At 35.0% G+C, this 16,367-nt stretch overlaps 1 protein-coding gene across 1 annotated transcript; it reads left to right on the top strand.

Annotated features, from left to right (window-relative positions):
• The first annotated feature begins 4,906 nt into the window (after positions 1–4,906).
• LOC126615810 (arogenate dehydratase 3-like) lies at positions 4,907–6,803 on the top strand. The gene has a single exon (XM_050283712.1). It carries the CDS (start codon positions 5,096–5,098, stop codon positions 6,377–6,379), a length of 1,284 nt encoding a protein of 427 aa, XP_050139669.1. The 5' UTR covers positions 4,907–5,095; the 3' UTR covers positions 6,380–6,803.
• Positions 6,804–16,367: the final 9,564 nt, after the last annotated feature.

The following is a 16,367-nucleotide window of genomic DNA, read 5'->3' as shown; positions in this document are numbered from 1 at the left end:
TGTTTGTGGCGACGAGCAAGATCCTGAAGCCACATTTTGTGCCATTAATTAATATGGATCTCCATAGTGGTTACAATCAGTGGGTGAAAAAGAACCTCAAGGAAGAGCATGAAACTCTTTTTTATAAAGTTAAATCGTATGGGTTCAATTAGATGCGTAATAGCTTTTGGGAAAGATTTGCAACGTTTTTGCTGGTTTGGAGCAAACTATGGGCGAAGATAGAGAAGAAGGATGTTTGGTTTGCAGAACAAGGGGTGTTTGGTTGTGTGATTTGAGACTTGAAATTGGACAGGTGTCTTTGATTTATTGGAGTCAGTAAATTTTAGGTACTGAACAGTCAGTACCCAAGTATTACCCTATTATATATTATGCTGAAAATATGATTTTAGCACTACCAACTCAATTTTCTTCATATAAACCCCTACATAACTTTTTTACTCAAAGAAAACCCAATGACTAGGATCCACATAAGCAAATTCATTAATTTCATATTACTTCACACATTTTACATTTTTCACATGCCTAAAATACCCCTATTACATATTTGATGTAGACAATTAATTGTAAGGAGAGAGTAAATGATTTTGCAACAAGAAAAAAAAAAGACATTAATGTTAAAAATTTATTGCTTTGAATTTTCATAAAACTATTTGATTTAGTTTTTTTCACCCTACTCTTGAATACTTTTGAATTTACCCTTTTTTTATTAATATATTAGAACATTGTATTTCATTATCTACATGCACATTAATTTACCTACAACAATTATACCATGGCTGTAATATAATATCTCTTTTTTACAATGATGCAAAATAATGTTTATACCAACAACAAAACGTGCCTAACATATGTACTAATACATGGAATATAATTTACCTATATTAAGAAGAAATGTAGTTCGATGCATACTATTAAAAATACTATGTTACACCCATGTTTATACAACAATAAAACGTGCCTAACATATCTAACAATACATGAAAAATAATTTACCTACAAGTTAGATAAATGTTATTTGGTTGGGTGTAGTATAAATGTTTTTAATGATTGGAAAAATTAAATATAACTAGGTGTAGTGTAATTTTTTTTATATAATTAGAACAAATTAATTTACCTACCTACTATTTGAAATGTTCATTTCTAATGATGCAAAATGTTCATTACCTAACTACAAATTAATTTCCAATAATTTACATACAACAATTATACCATGGGTGTAATGTAATATTTTTATTTACAATGATACAAAATATTGTATGTACCAACAACAAAAGGTGTCTAACATAAGTACTTGTACATGGAAAATAATTTACCTATAACAAAAGAAATGTTGTTTGATGTATAAAATCAACAATATTATGTTCCATTCATGTTTATACAACAACATAACGTGTCTAAAATATATAACAATACATAGAAAATAATTTACCTACAAGTTAGAGGAATGTTATTTGATTCAAAATATATAATATAGGTGTAGTATTATTTTTTTTTTAAATAATTGGAACAAACTAATTTACCTACCAATTAATATGGGTAAAATTGCTACAAAATATATCATGAAAAAAACAACTACTTTTCTAGTTTGACATGGAGACGGTTAATGCAAACACTTTTTGCATTTTATTTCATTTTTTTCTACTACTTTTAATTTGGCACAAATTTAGGAATTTGGAAAATGGACCATACAGTATGAGTGGCATGAGTGTAAATAAATTGTATTAATAGGTCAATAGTGTTCCCATATATTTGCAAATTTTAAATTTGAGCTTAAACTGGATCTTTAAAGATAGATGGGTTTTTATCTAGAAATAATGAGTTGTAAGGGCCAAAATCTAAAGCACCCTATATTATGATATCTTGGCTCTTGTGTTGAGAATAATCTTAACTCCTACTTCTTTTTTTTAATACATCGATATTTTTACACTGAAGGAATGGGAAGTTCGGTTAAACCACACAATTGGTAGCTTAATTTGGTATCAAATTCACTATCCACGAGATTCGAACCTAAGACATCTCACTTTCAAGTGAAGAGGAATATCACCAGACCATAGTACTGAGTGTCAACTCCTCATTAAATTAAGTAGATTAGGATTTAATGTATACATTAAACATGTAGTAATTGAATGTATTCACATGAATTAACTTGGGTTCATGTATTAGTCTTAAGTTTGTCGAGTTAGCGATTATTATAGGAAAATATTTTTTTTATGGATTAACTAAATTCAGGATAAATAACTTTCCTTCTAAATAATTGAGGATTCTTTATTAGGAGTACACAAAATACGGAAAAACTTACTGATGAGAAGTTGGTGAAAGTCTACTCATCTGATTTTGACCATATGAAATCTGTAAAGTGTTAAGTCTACATAAGGATGGATGCGTCTTCATTTTGAATGAAAGAGCTGTGAAGCAGAATATTATGCCGCTACTTATGCTAGTCCAGAGGTTGTTTGGAGAAACAAGTTCATCAATAAACTTAAATATGTTCCTACCATTAAACAACCAATGTCATTATAAGGAGGAACAATGAAACATTGTCTCAAGCCAAGGAACTACAGTTTCATAATGAACGAAAGATTTCTCAGTTCATGGAGCAACATATATGCATGCATTTAACAAATAAACGGCGGAAATATACTTGTATGCACTAAAAAACAAAACTTAACCATGAAATTTCAAACCTAGTAGTGTGGTTAACCAAAGAACCTCTCTAATTCACATAAAGAGTTGAGATTTCTTTATACATTTGAATTCAAATCTCAACTCAAGGAGGCTTTGAAGGCCTCCACTCATCTCCTTGAGTTGCACTTTGTAGCCTTCATCTCCATCTTTTGCTTCTTGGATTCTTAGATTTGGATGCTTGAATGAATTCTCCCAAAGTTCCCAAGGTAGAGAACCTTCAAGTTTTGAAACAAAGGATGATTGAGGAAGAAGATGGTAGTATCTTCCTCTTCATGTGGCCGGCCTCCAAGAGAGAAGGAGAGAGCTTGTGCTTTCTCTACTTACCTCTTAGAAACCCTAATGAGGAATTGAGCTATAAAGTTTCTTATAAAATTTGACTTCACCTCGAAACCCTCACTAACTCACTACTTGATGCATAATCAAATATTACGTGCTCTTAGATATGAAATTTGACTTCACCTAAAAATCTCACTAACTCGCAGGGCTCGATAGTGTGTTGTTCGAGTTCATTGTATTAGCATCGATAGACATGAATGAACAACAACAAATCTATCACATTCTAGTAATTATTTAATGTAAGGAGATGTCCTTGGGAGCCACTGGAAGATCCATCTTTGAAATCTCTATATAGTACTTGTTGATCAAGCTATGGTTTGTAAAAATTATTTTAACATGAGGTGCATCATGGTGATTAAAGATATTTCCATTTGATTTGACATTATTTCATATCACAAAAAATCTTGATTGGGAAATAAGCAATAGAAGAACCAAATATCTGTATCTAATTTTGGTAGTGTTTCCTTATTTTTGGCACAGGAGGCCGCTACGAAGGATTTGCTTTCCTTCGTTGGATCTAGTGCGTAGGTGGGCCACCAACCAAGTCAAGAATTGGGGAGGTTAAAATTAAATTGAAGTTCGACTTCTAACCAAATGATTGAACGACCAAGCAAAGAACTAGTTTTTTTGTCCAAATTTAATCACTAAATTGTTCCGATTACACCCACACAAAAACAAACAAAAACAAAAACAAAAAAACAAAACAAAACAAAAATGACCAATTAAAATACTTCAGCACCAGTTGACTAAACCAAAAAACCAATCAAACCCGTAAACTCTTATGTGGAAGACAATATTTACCAATGCTCCAATTTTCTCTAAATACTTTATCCGGTGCCATGAACAAATTGAAGGTTGATAACTTGCTATGGAACTCCCCTTTTCTTGTACTAGGATATTGCTGGAGTCAGGACAGAAAGTTACTTCAAGGCAGTGATACCAAACACAAGATTTGAACCATGCCCTACATATATATTTTCTTTCCTTTTCTTTTCTTTTCGTTTCTTTTCTTTTCTTTTCTTGTCTGTATGTTTGATATTGCCAATGGATTTCTTATCACGTCTTTTCCTTAATGTTTCATCTTCCTTATTAAGCTGTTATTTGCAAATTCCTCTTACATACATTTCTAATGATCATGGAGTGCACTTTTAAACCCCTCCTATCAATTTTTTGTGATCCACTCTTTACAAACTCGACCTCAATTCCCAAGAACTTAGCAATCCTCACCCCCAACATAGCCTTAACTTCACTCTCGAACTAAATAAGCAACTTAACACTTGTTATTTATTTGTTTTTTTTGAGTGATCTCCGCAATTCCAATTTCTCGTTCAGCCTCTTCTCTAATTTGAAGAATGCTAGCAGTTTTCTCATTTGAACCTTCTTATTTTGTTTTTTAAATATCACCCTTTAAAGACTAAACTCTACTAAGAATCAACGAAATCCCAAAATCATCAATCATCTAAGTTAAATACTGAAGATTTTACAACGCTAAAAGTGAATAATTACAATCGTTGCGCAATAATGCAAAATGATCAAAAGACTGAGAAGCCATCCCACTTCTTATTCTGTCCGTTTACAGAAGGTTCCCAGCATTTTCAAAGCAATATTAAACCAAAAACAATACGACCGAGAGTCAGAGACCTAACATCGCCGTGATCCCACACGTGACACGTATTAATTTCTTCCCAAGTAATAGTAAAAATAAAATCCAACGAATATATAATAAATAAAAAATCCAACAAAAAAATAATAATGATTAGTAGAGCCAAAAGAAAAAAAAAAGAAAAAAGGCAAACATAAAATATTGTAAGAAATGAGAGAGCATGAGGCGAGCGAGGGTGGTAGGTGTGAGATTTGACCAAACCCGCCCTCCACCTCCTCTCAAGTTCTCAACGGACTCGTCCCCCCCTCTCTCTCTCCCTCTCCATGTATAAATACCCATCGCCACCCTCCTTTCGTCTCAGCTTGACGTTCCCAAAGAGAACACCAAGCCTTCAGTTTCCCCCAAAACAAAATTTAAAAATATATAATATCAATTTCCATTTTTCTAAATTCCATCCGAGTCCCCAACACAATGCAGTCTCTTCTTCCGCCCTCACCAAACAATCTCACAAGCCCCGCACTCCGCCTCGCCCGCCTCGCCCCCACCCGGCTCCCCGTCTTCAAATGCGCCTACCGCTCCGACTCCGTCCACTTCCCCAACGGCGTCGGCTCCAGTCGCGCCGACTGGCAGAGCTCCTGCGCCATTCTTGCCAGCAACGTCGTCTCCCAGCAACCCCATACCCCCTCCGACAAATCCGGAACCGCTGACCATGTTGCCTCCGTCAACGGCCACAAGACCTCCGTTGACCTCGATATTGTCCCCATCGAAAAGCTCGAAGACGACAAGTCGATTTCGCCGCCTCCGCCTCCCAGGGCACTCACCATCACCGACTACTCTCCAGCTCCTATGCACGGCTCCCAGCTGCGCGTGGCCTACCAAGGCGTCCCCGGCGCGTACTCCGAAGCCGCCGCCGGCAAAGCCTACCCGAAATGCGAGGCCATCCCCTGTGACCAATTCGAAGTCGCCTTCCAGGCCGTCGAGCTCTGGATCGCCGATCGAGCAGTTTTGCCGGTCGAAAACTCCCTCGGCGGCTCAATTCACCGTAATTACGATCTCCTCCTCCGCCACCGCCTCCACATCGTTGGAGAAGTCCAGCTCCCGGTCCACCACTGCCTCTTAGCCCTCCCCGGAGTCCGAAAGGAGTACTTGAACCGAGTCATTTCGCATCCCCAAGCCTTAGCTCAATGCGAGCTGACTCTCACCAAACTCGGCCTCAACGTCGCCCGCGAGGCCGTCGACGATACCGCCGGCGCGGCCGAGTTCGTCGCGGCCAACAACCTTCGCGACACGGCAGCGATAGCCTCCGCGCGAGCCGCCGAGCTCTACGGCATGGAGATTTTGGAGAACGGGATCCAGGACGACTCGAGCAACGTGACCCGCTTCGTGATGCTGGCCCGGGAGCCGATCATCCCCCGTACGGACCGGCCGTTCAAGACGAGCATCGTCTTCGCGCACGACAAGGGGACGTCGGTGCTGTTCAAGGTCCTATCGGCGTTCGCCTTCCGGAACATCAGCCTGACGAAGATAGAGTCGCGGCCGCACCGGAACCGTCCGATCAGGCTGGTGAGCGATTCGAACGAGGGGACGGCGAAGCACTTCGAGTACCTGTTCTACGTGGACTTCGAGGCATCGATGGCGGAGGTCAGGGCACAGAACGCGCTGGCGGAGGTGCAGGAGTTCACGTCCTTCTTAAGGGTCCTGGGAAGCTACCCCATGGACATGACTCCTTGGAGTCCTTCCAGGGGGGATGATTAGTGCAATTACCTGATTCCTTAGGCCCCGAAATAGTAAAATTATTACCACAAAGAACAAGGACTTGGGAGAAAATTTGATATTTTTCGATTTTATCTCTCATTCGCTTACCTACCCTTTTTTATTATTTTTTTTTTTTTAATATTCGATGGATCTGAATCTGGATCGATGGGTGGGCCCATGCCATCACAAGCAAGTGAATACAATTTGGAATTTGGTGTTTGGGTAAATATATTTATTTATTTGTAGTTTTTGCATTTTTTCAGTCGACTTTTCTTTTGTCACGTGTAAGAATGAACAATTAGAATTCTTTTTTTTTCTTTTCCTTTTTGTTAGTATTTTGGAGATTATTTTTCTTTTGTTTGCGGTGCCGTCTGTATTCGAAGATTACAGTTTGATTCGTAACGTTATTGTCAGTTGTTGAAAATTATTGTTATTTTGGCAAAATATGATATCCATTTTGTTATTAACTTAATTTTCATATTTTTTCGAAGATCAAAAACCCAAATGTCTTTTTCGACAATTAAGTATTCATCATTGTATTTTTTAAGTACAAGCAAGCAAGCATTCTCGTCCGTTTTTCCAAATTAAATACATGCAAAATAAATGCACAATTTAGGTGAATGGATGAGAATGATTGGAGAGGCTCGTGCTTGGGGTTGTTGAAACACTTGTCAAGGCATGTTTTCACCAACCAAAACCGAGTGACACAAGTCTAAGTTTAGATTTGAAACTATTGCGATTAAGTCAAGTCTCCAAACTACATATAGACTAAACTCGGAGTTGGGATTCATGCACTTACCTTTGTTCTTGCTTCTACCCCATTTTCACGGCTTCACCAACCAACCGATTGAGTTCCATCAACAACGTCACTTTCGCTCATTATTCTTACAAATGTGAAATTACCTTCTACTATAGAAAATTACTCTCGTTTTAAAGCAAAATTTCATTGTCAATTTTCGGTCCGCATGCGTGAAAATCGACAAATTTTGTGTAATTGAGATCATAAGCTAGTTTACATTAATAAATGGCTTTCAGTGGCTGATGCATGAAGAAAATGCTTAGCATATGCATATATATATATATGAGGATTGGTCCCAAACTTTCATTGCATATTAGATTTGGTCTCTAAACTGTTCATGAAGTAAACAAAATATGTACTATTGGTCCATCTGTGTGATTTCCCCTCAATTAGATTACGTGGCAAGACATAGGATCCACAATCGATTTATAAACTTTCACCCTAATTTAAATTTAATTGTTTCACCCTTGTTTAAATTTGGTCTATAAACACATACTTAGAATTGAATATATTAGACATTTTGTTAAATTTGAAAACCTCAATTAATGAAATTTTAGTTTACGGACAAATTATAAGCTATAATGAAAGTTCAGAGACCAATTATAAATTTTTCAAGTCCCTAGTTACAAAGTGCCATGTAAAGTGAATTTGAACCCAAAACAAATGTGTCCATAGTCTTATATCTTGAAAGGAAAGCTTGGTCTACCCTTAAATGATTGGATTTATGACCAAAATTATATACAAGAGTGATTAAAGTAGAAGAATAAACAATGTTAAGATAGGATTACGTGGGTGATTTGGAATAAGATAGGATTACATGGGTGACTATATAAAGGGTGGTCTTATCATACACATTTTTTTATCTCTCACACATCTCCGGTTAATTTTTATTCTTTGATCTTTTCCAATTCATTTAATCTGACGCTAAAAGTTGAAAACAGTGTTAAAGGTAAAAAATGGTATGTAAATATAGCACCATCCTATATATAAAGAATATTTATTTATTTATTTATTTTTTTTTTGAACAATCAATATAAGGTAAGCATTACTAGCAATAATATGATTCATAGTCACTTTTAGCAAGAATCAAACATAATCTTCCACTTACAAGTAAAGATAAATAATATTAGATCATATTATTGAGTGACGAATATTATATATATATATATAATAATGAGAGAGAGAGTTTGGTTGGATGAGCAGGGGCATGGTGGAGAAAATGGGTTGTGGTAGGTGGAGCAGTCTGCAATTTGTGTTTTGGTAGCTTTGCTTGCTAACAAGTGGTTGATAGCCACTTCACTTCGCTTTCACCCTGACGCCCTCCCCACGTTTATGTGAAGAGATTTTTTAGTGTAACCGTCACACGAGATGATACATTATTTGTTCCTATAGATATGATGAGTTATGTGTGTTAAAAGATTAATAATTTAAAAATTAAAATTTTTCAACATTTGCATAAAAACACGTGATATACCATCCATATTCCCGTCACAACTAAAATTTTCTTTTTTCCCTAACATCCATTGGTATTTCCTGACATGGAGTGGGCCATATTGGTCTTGGGCCCCATATTGCATCAATAATTTCTCAATAATTAGCTTTCTCTATTTAAACATATTGAGTATTTATTTAGGAAATTGAATAATATAATCACGCATACGTGAGATGTCTCGCTTAGTATAGCTAATTTTCTTGATTTGTATTTGGTCTCTACAAATTCCTAATAGTCATCTACAAGTCATTGTCAAGTAGGAACGAGCTCCCCTTGACAAGGATTGCAAGGATTCTAGTCCGATTCTTTTTCTAGGGATCCAAAAGATTCTATGATCATGTTTGTTTATCGTATATCGTGTAATCAGAAATTATTTGAAATTTAAAATTTAAAATTTAAAATTAAATATAAATATTACTTAACGAAAACTAACCGTACGATGTACGATGAACGATTATTATGGCTGAATCCTTTTCCCTCAATGTCTAATTGCTCGTTTGGTGTTTTAGAGTAGATTGAATTAAGTAATTTATTATGAGAGCTGCTAAACTCATCTCGTTGTCTTATTTCTTCACTCGCATTATAATCTCACCTACCATTTTGAAAAGTTAAATAATTAAAATGATATTTCCCCACTCATTATTATTCTCAAGATAACCTTTACTATATATACATATGAAGTTGTAAAATTCTCTAAAAAAAAAATATATATATATATATATATAAACATGTAAAAAATAAAACTAAAACTAAAATTAAGAAAGAAAAGCGAGCAAGAATCAGAGGGAAGAGAAGACGGAGATGAGAGTGTCAAAGGAGCAAGTGAAGTATGCGAATTCAAATGAAAAGTTTGGTGACAAAAATATGTGCTAATACTAATCGTAATACAGTAGGCAAAATCAAATATAAATTCAAAACCACCAAGGTAATCAAATTCAGATGGAAAACCACATAGGTATCCAAATTCATAGATAAACTTTTTTTTTTTTTTTACAACAACAAATTCAAATGACCCACACACAAAATTATTCTTCTACCTCTTCAATGGAAACATAATTTTCTATCTCTTCCATAAAAGCGTCACCTTCTACATCTTCAATAAAAAGAGGCATCTTCTAAAGTCCTTTTTTTTTCTTTTTTAGCTTTCTCTTAATGAAAGGAGATGAAAAGATGATTTAGGATTCGTCTTTAGACCACTATTCTAAAGATTCTCGCCTAACGCCGTCTAGGCGACTGGTCACCGTCCTGATTAATGCCTAGGCGTTTGAAAATTAAGAAATTGCATCTAGAACTGCTAAGACTCCCGGCCAAACCTGCCTAGACACCTATCTAGGTTGCAACTCAGATAGAAAATATATAACTTTCCTTTTGCATTTTATTGTTTCCAATAAATTGTAAGAGACTTATTGAACACTTAAATAAACACACATTACATGTTTGCTCCCCATATTTTCATTATGTTCCAATACTTCATGATATATATGTCATTCTATTGTCTAATTTATGATGAAATTATATATATTTTAAGTATAAACAAACATTTATTTACACGAAAATACAATAGATTTGTTTAAATCCACCTAACCGCCTAGGCGCTAGGCCCTAACCCGCCGGCCGACTAGCACCTAGCGTCAAATGAGCAAGTGACGTCTTCACTAACGTCAAAACTAAAACCTACAAATCTCAAAGTAATCGATACATTTGGAGGATGTGGTGCTATAGCTTTGCTATTGAGATAGTATTAGAACAATCTGAAGGAAAAAACATCATGAGTATCAGGTATCTAAACCTGCCGCTTGAACATCCATCATTTCAAAGGTTTCAAGAACACAAGTATGCGAATTCAAATGAAAAGTTTGGTGGCAAAAATATGTGCTAATACTAATCATAATATAGTAGGCAAAATCAAATATAAATTCAAAGCCACCAATGTATGCAAATTCAAATGGAAAACCACATAGGTATCCAAATTCATGGATAAACTTCTGACAACAATAAATTCAAATGACCTCCACACAAAATTATTCTTCAACCTCTTCAATGGAAACATAATTTTCTACCCCTTCCATAGAAGCGTCACCTTCTACCTCTTCAATAAAAAAAAGTCATCTTCTAAGTCCTTTTTTTTTTCTTTTTTTTTAGCTTTCTCTGAATGAAAGGAGATGAAAAAATGAGTTAGGATTCGTCTTTAGACCACTATTCTAAAAATCCCCACCTAGCACCGCTTAGGCGGCTTGCCACCGCCCCTATTAATACCTAGGCATTTGAAAATTAAGAAAGCCCGCCCAAACTCACATAGACACCTGTCTAGGTTACAACTCACTTAGATAGAAAATATATAGCTTTCTTTTTGCATTTTATTGTTTCCAATAAATTGTAAGAGACTTATTGAACACTTAAATAAACACACATTACATGGTTGCTTCCCATGTTTTCATTATGTTCCAATACTTCATAATATATATGTCATTCTATTTTCTAGTTTTTGATGAAATTATATATATTTTAAGTATAAACAGACACTTATTTACACGAAAATACAATAGATTTATTTAAATCCATCTAGCCGCCTAGGCACTAGGCCCCAGCTTGCCGCTCGACTAGCACCTAGCGTCGAAGGAGCAAGTGAAGCCTTCACTGACGTCAAAACAAAACCCTGCAAATCTCAAGGTAACCGATGCATCTGGAGGATGTGGTGCTATAGCTTTGCTATTGAGATAGTATTAGAGCAATCTAAAGGAAAAAACATCATGAGTATCAGGTATCTAAACCTGCTGCTTGAACATCCATCATTTCAAAGGTTTCAAGAACACAAGTATGTGAATTCAAATAAAATTTTGGTGGCAAAAATATGTGCTAATATTAATTGTAATATAGTAGGCAAAATCAAATATAAATTCAAAGCCACCAAGGTATGCAAATTCAAATGGAAAACCACATAGGTATCCAAATTCATGGATAAACTTCAACAACAATAAATTCAAATAACCCACACACAAAATTATACTTCTACCTCTTCCATGGAAACATAATTTTCTACCTCTTCCATAGAAGCGTCACCTTCTACCTCTTCAATAAAAAAAAAAGTCATCTTCTAAGTCCTTTTTTTTTTCTTTTTTAGCTTTCTCTGAATGAAAGGAGATTAAAAGATGAGTTAGGATTCGTCTTTAGACCACTATTTTAAAAATTTCCGCCTAGCGCCGCATAGGCGGCTAGTCACTGTCCCGATTAATGCCTAAGTGTTTGAAAATTAAGAAAGCCCGCCCAGACTCGCCTAGACACCTGTCTAGGTTGCAACTCACTTGGATAGAAAATAGATAACTTTCCTTTTGCATTTTATTGTTTCTAATAAATTGTAAGAAACTTATTAAACACTTAAATCAACACACATTACATGTTTGCTCCCCATGTTTTCATTATGTTTCAATACTTCATAATATATATGTCATTCTATTTTCTAGTTTATGATGAAATTATATATATTTTAAGTATAAACATATACTTATTTACACGAAAATACAATAGATTTACTTAAATCCGCCTAGGCGCTAAGCCTCAGCTTGCCGCCCGACTAAAACCTAGCGTCTTTTAGAACCTTGCTTTAGACAGAGTGTGGGAGTTATCATGCCCAAACTTTTTTAAAAACAAATAATGCAAAAGAGGATAAATAATGTCTTTACTAGTCATTTTACAAATTGACAAAGTTGTAATTAGAAAATTCATCAAAATGTGAGTGGGATAAGATACTGGAGGTGTGAATAACATCACTTTTTATTATTTTCAAAGATGTTAAAGGAAGAAATAGATAAAAAAATTTTTTACAGATTTAACTGTTGAAGAAAAATTACTCATTAAGAAAACTTGTATCTTTCAATCCTTACAAAATGGTAGGATTAGATTAGACAAGTTTCATTTTTGTCTAATTCCTCGCACACCACTATTGTGAATAATTAATCTTGTATAATCCTTCTCTGTTTTCGTTGAAGAATCAAATAACATGAGTTGTTTAATCTAATTTAATTCTAGACATAAAGCGGTAAAACAAAATAATAAGAAAATTTAAATGCATTTAAAAAGGCACAAAATTAAGTTGATTTTCAAAATTTCTTCAATTTGGTCGGTAATGCCCTTTTTTGGATTTTAAATTTCATGCCCTTTAGGAACCACACACGCATAGCACATGTGCATTTATACCAAGTGACGGGGTTGGAAAAGGTCCAATTGCACATTTTTTGGTAGGTTTAAAATTGAGTAGGTGTCAAAAACATATACGTAATCACCAACCCAAATGCTGGATTGACTTCTGATTTGGTTTTATTATTTGCTCAATTTAAAAAGGTAAGAAATCCTTCTCTTCTTCTTGTATGGATTGTTTTGTATTTAGTATATCAACACATAATTTATATAAATATTTAATTAAAGTATAAAATATCTAAGGGAAGATATTATGTGTTACTGCTAATTTTGTGATTTAAGCTCAAAGGTTCTTATTTGACATATATACTACAAGTTAGGCTGTCCATGTCACAAGATAAATAAAAAGGAAACGAATGTCATAACCATGGAAAAATAAGAACAAATATGTCGGTATTCTTCTTAATTCTGTAAGTAGAAGACATTAGATTTGTAAGTCGTAAATGACTAGTTCAATACTAATTTATTTTCATCCTCCTAATATAAACTAGTATCAAAAAATTAAGGAAAAAAAATTGTGTAGGCTACCAACAAATTAACTTTGCAAAATTATTGGGTTTGAAGTGAAACAAAGAGAGGAATGTTGGGCCATCCACAAGTTGAACTGGACAAGAGAAACCAGGGTCATAACGTTTTCTTGGGTTCGGAATGGCCCAAACTCAATTGGGCTAAAAGCCTAAACCGCTAGTTTTGTTATGATTATTTGGGTTAAATACTATTAATGACAAACTTCTGCGGTACCAGTGTTCGAAACCCAAGTAGTTAGGGTGGGTAGGATAACAGAAGTAGGCTAGATTCAGTGTTCGAAACTATTCAATGTTACAGTAAGGGGGAGAGTACAGTATCGAACTCAAGATGCAACGGTTGCCAGGTCCAAAACCCTATATATTCACACACATATATAATGTACCACTTGCACTAATGTTGAAAGTTGGAGTGCCAATGATCATATGGTTTAATAGCATTTGGTCACCTCTTTGTTTGATCTATCTTGAGTTCAAAATGCGTGATCGAAATCTGTTGGATGTATGCAGTGTTTTAAAAGACGCGCCTCAGGGCATGCCTAAGCAACCTTGGAGGTGGGGTTTCAGCAATTTCACCTTCGTTTTCTTGGATTGGGTAGAAACTCGTCTAGGCTTCATCAGGGTGAACCTAGGCGGATGAGGCGTGCCTGAGGCATTGGCTGGACGTTCCCGTGATCCAAAATCTTGCTTGAAATCTGAAATTTTCTAAAAAACTATGTGCTCTGTAACTATGTTGCAGCGGCGTCTTCACGAAGAAGATAGTCGAGCGAGGAAGAAGAAATGTTTTTTATTTTTGATAAAGACTTGGCCCAAAACGACGTTGTTTTTGTCAAGTCTAATTTTTTTTATTTTTTTTATAATCACTACAGTCCTTATTCTTTGCCAATTCTTATTTTAACCACCCAATATCCCATTTTCTCTGTATATTTCACCAACCAATACCCGATTCTCTCTGCTATATTTCACCCAATCCCCAATTCCACTATTCCCCAATTCCTCAAACCCTAAATTCTCAATCCCAATCCTATATTTCAATTTTACTCCAATCTCATACCTCAATTTGTTTCAAAATTCTCCAAACCACCATAATTTGTTTCAAAATTCAAGTTTTTTAGTATTCTAATCTCAATATATAATTATATATACAATATATATTAAATTATTGAGGTCCCGTGAGGCTTTGTCTCACTTCTAGGCAGGGCTATCCATGGAACACCTCGCCAATGTCTCTGCCTTTTAATACATTGGATGTAAGTGATACCCTTTTTTTAGTTGGAAACACTGGATTGTTTCGGTCCTCTATAAAAAAAAAATCTCGATCTCTACAAAATAAAACCTAGAAGTGAAATAGTTATCCGTCATACTCTAGAAAATCATTCTTATAGGGTTGAATTATATCAAACATTTATCCCATAGTTTAGGGCACTTTGATTTTGTGGAAAGTCTCTGGTGGAGAAGTATGCATTTGATAACATGAAACAAAGGGTGAAAGAAGCACAATTTTTCTTCATCCACAAAAAGAGAGAGAACCTCTGAAGCTATATCAAATGGTCTTAGCGATTTATATGCGGCCTAAAAAATTAAAACATTGCAGTTTGGACGGCCACACAAGAGAGACTTATCCATGCATGAGATCCAACAGATATCACAAGGTATTTCAAATCAATAGCGTCATTTCCAATCAGAGAAAAAGAGTAAAAATAAATTAGAATCACACCGAACTTTTAACCGTGAAGCTAGACAACTCTATATTTCATACGTCTCATGCTTTTCCATGAAGTTGTGAGGAGTACAGCATGAAAATTAATCAAAAGTAAAATAGAATGGAGAAGTCAATGTGAACAGCCGAAAACAGAAGTACAAAGTGACCAACTTATGCCGGTGCCTGAATTCTGATAACTTAAGGGGAAAGGATCTTGCCGGATCCTGTTCTTGGGGATTCAAGAATCCTGTAATCATGATCGTTCATCGTACATCATGCGATCAATTTTCGTTAGATACTATTTATGTTTAATTTAAAATTTAAAATTTAAAATGATTTTTGACTGCACGATATACTATGAACAATTAGAATCACATGATCTCTTGGATCCTTAGAAAAAAAAATCCGACGAGTACCTTTTCCAACTTTAAGATAGTGGAAAAAGGTGATAGGCTTAAAAGTTGTTACAGAAAAAGGATAATATAGTGTATGAATAGTTTGCCCCAATAATTGGAGCACATGGTGGCTTTTGTTTGTAGCTTACATTTGGGTAAATATGAAGTGATTATGGTTCCATTTTAAACAAGATTTCATTTAGATAGGTGACTAGTAGCTAAGGTGCATTTCGAGCACATAAATTTATATGATTGATATTCTAAATGACTAATTTTTGGGGAAGAGAATTCAAACTTGAATGCAAGTGATGAGTACACCACACCACTTTTATCAGACACACGACATTACATGACGCAAAGTGCATAGTCAATACACACTTATAACGTCGATGTTCCGGTTGCAATGTATACAAACCCTAGCCAACCCGTCCAATCTCTAAACTTCAAATCTATACTTATATTTGTCCAAAAAGTGTTGAGTTTTATATTCTTAAAATCATTTGCATATATTTAGAGTTCTTAAATTTGAGAATCTTTGTATCGGAGAAGAGGCATCGAAGTCAATACTCAAATTTTGAGTTTTAGCAATTTGGGTATAAGCATATTAATTAAATTCATAACTCAAATTTTCGCGGTTTAATAACATTTTTCTTAACAGCATGAGGTGGACTCAACTTTTACAGTAAAACCCAACTTTGAATAGCCGAACAGAGGCTTGAACTCATATTAGACTCAAATATCATATTTGATTTCAAATTTTCTTCTGCATTAGAGATGTTCTAATACATATTAGAAAATATAATCAAGCACTAAAACCAGTAATGGGTTATATGATGGTAATACTTAGGTACTCACTAGTGAATAATTTATCTACTTATCTTC

The sequence above is a fragment of the Malus sylvestris genome, chromosome 3, assembly GCF_916048215.2.
Source record: "Malus sylvestris chromosome 3, drMalSylv7.2, whole genome shotgun sequence".
In the NCBI taxonomy this organism is placed as follows: Eukaryota; Viridiplantae; Streptophyta; class Magnoliopsida; order Rosales; family Rosaceae; genus Malus; species Malus sylvestris.
This window is presented reverse-complemented; position numbering and strand designations above follow the sequence as displayed.

Bases quoted from the DNA above. Each gene is read 5' to 3' on its own strand.
- LOC126615810 (XM_050283712.1), top strand. From the start codon at position 5,096: ATGCAGTCTCTTCTTCCGCCCTCACCAAACAATCTCACAAGCCCCGCA.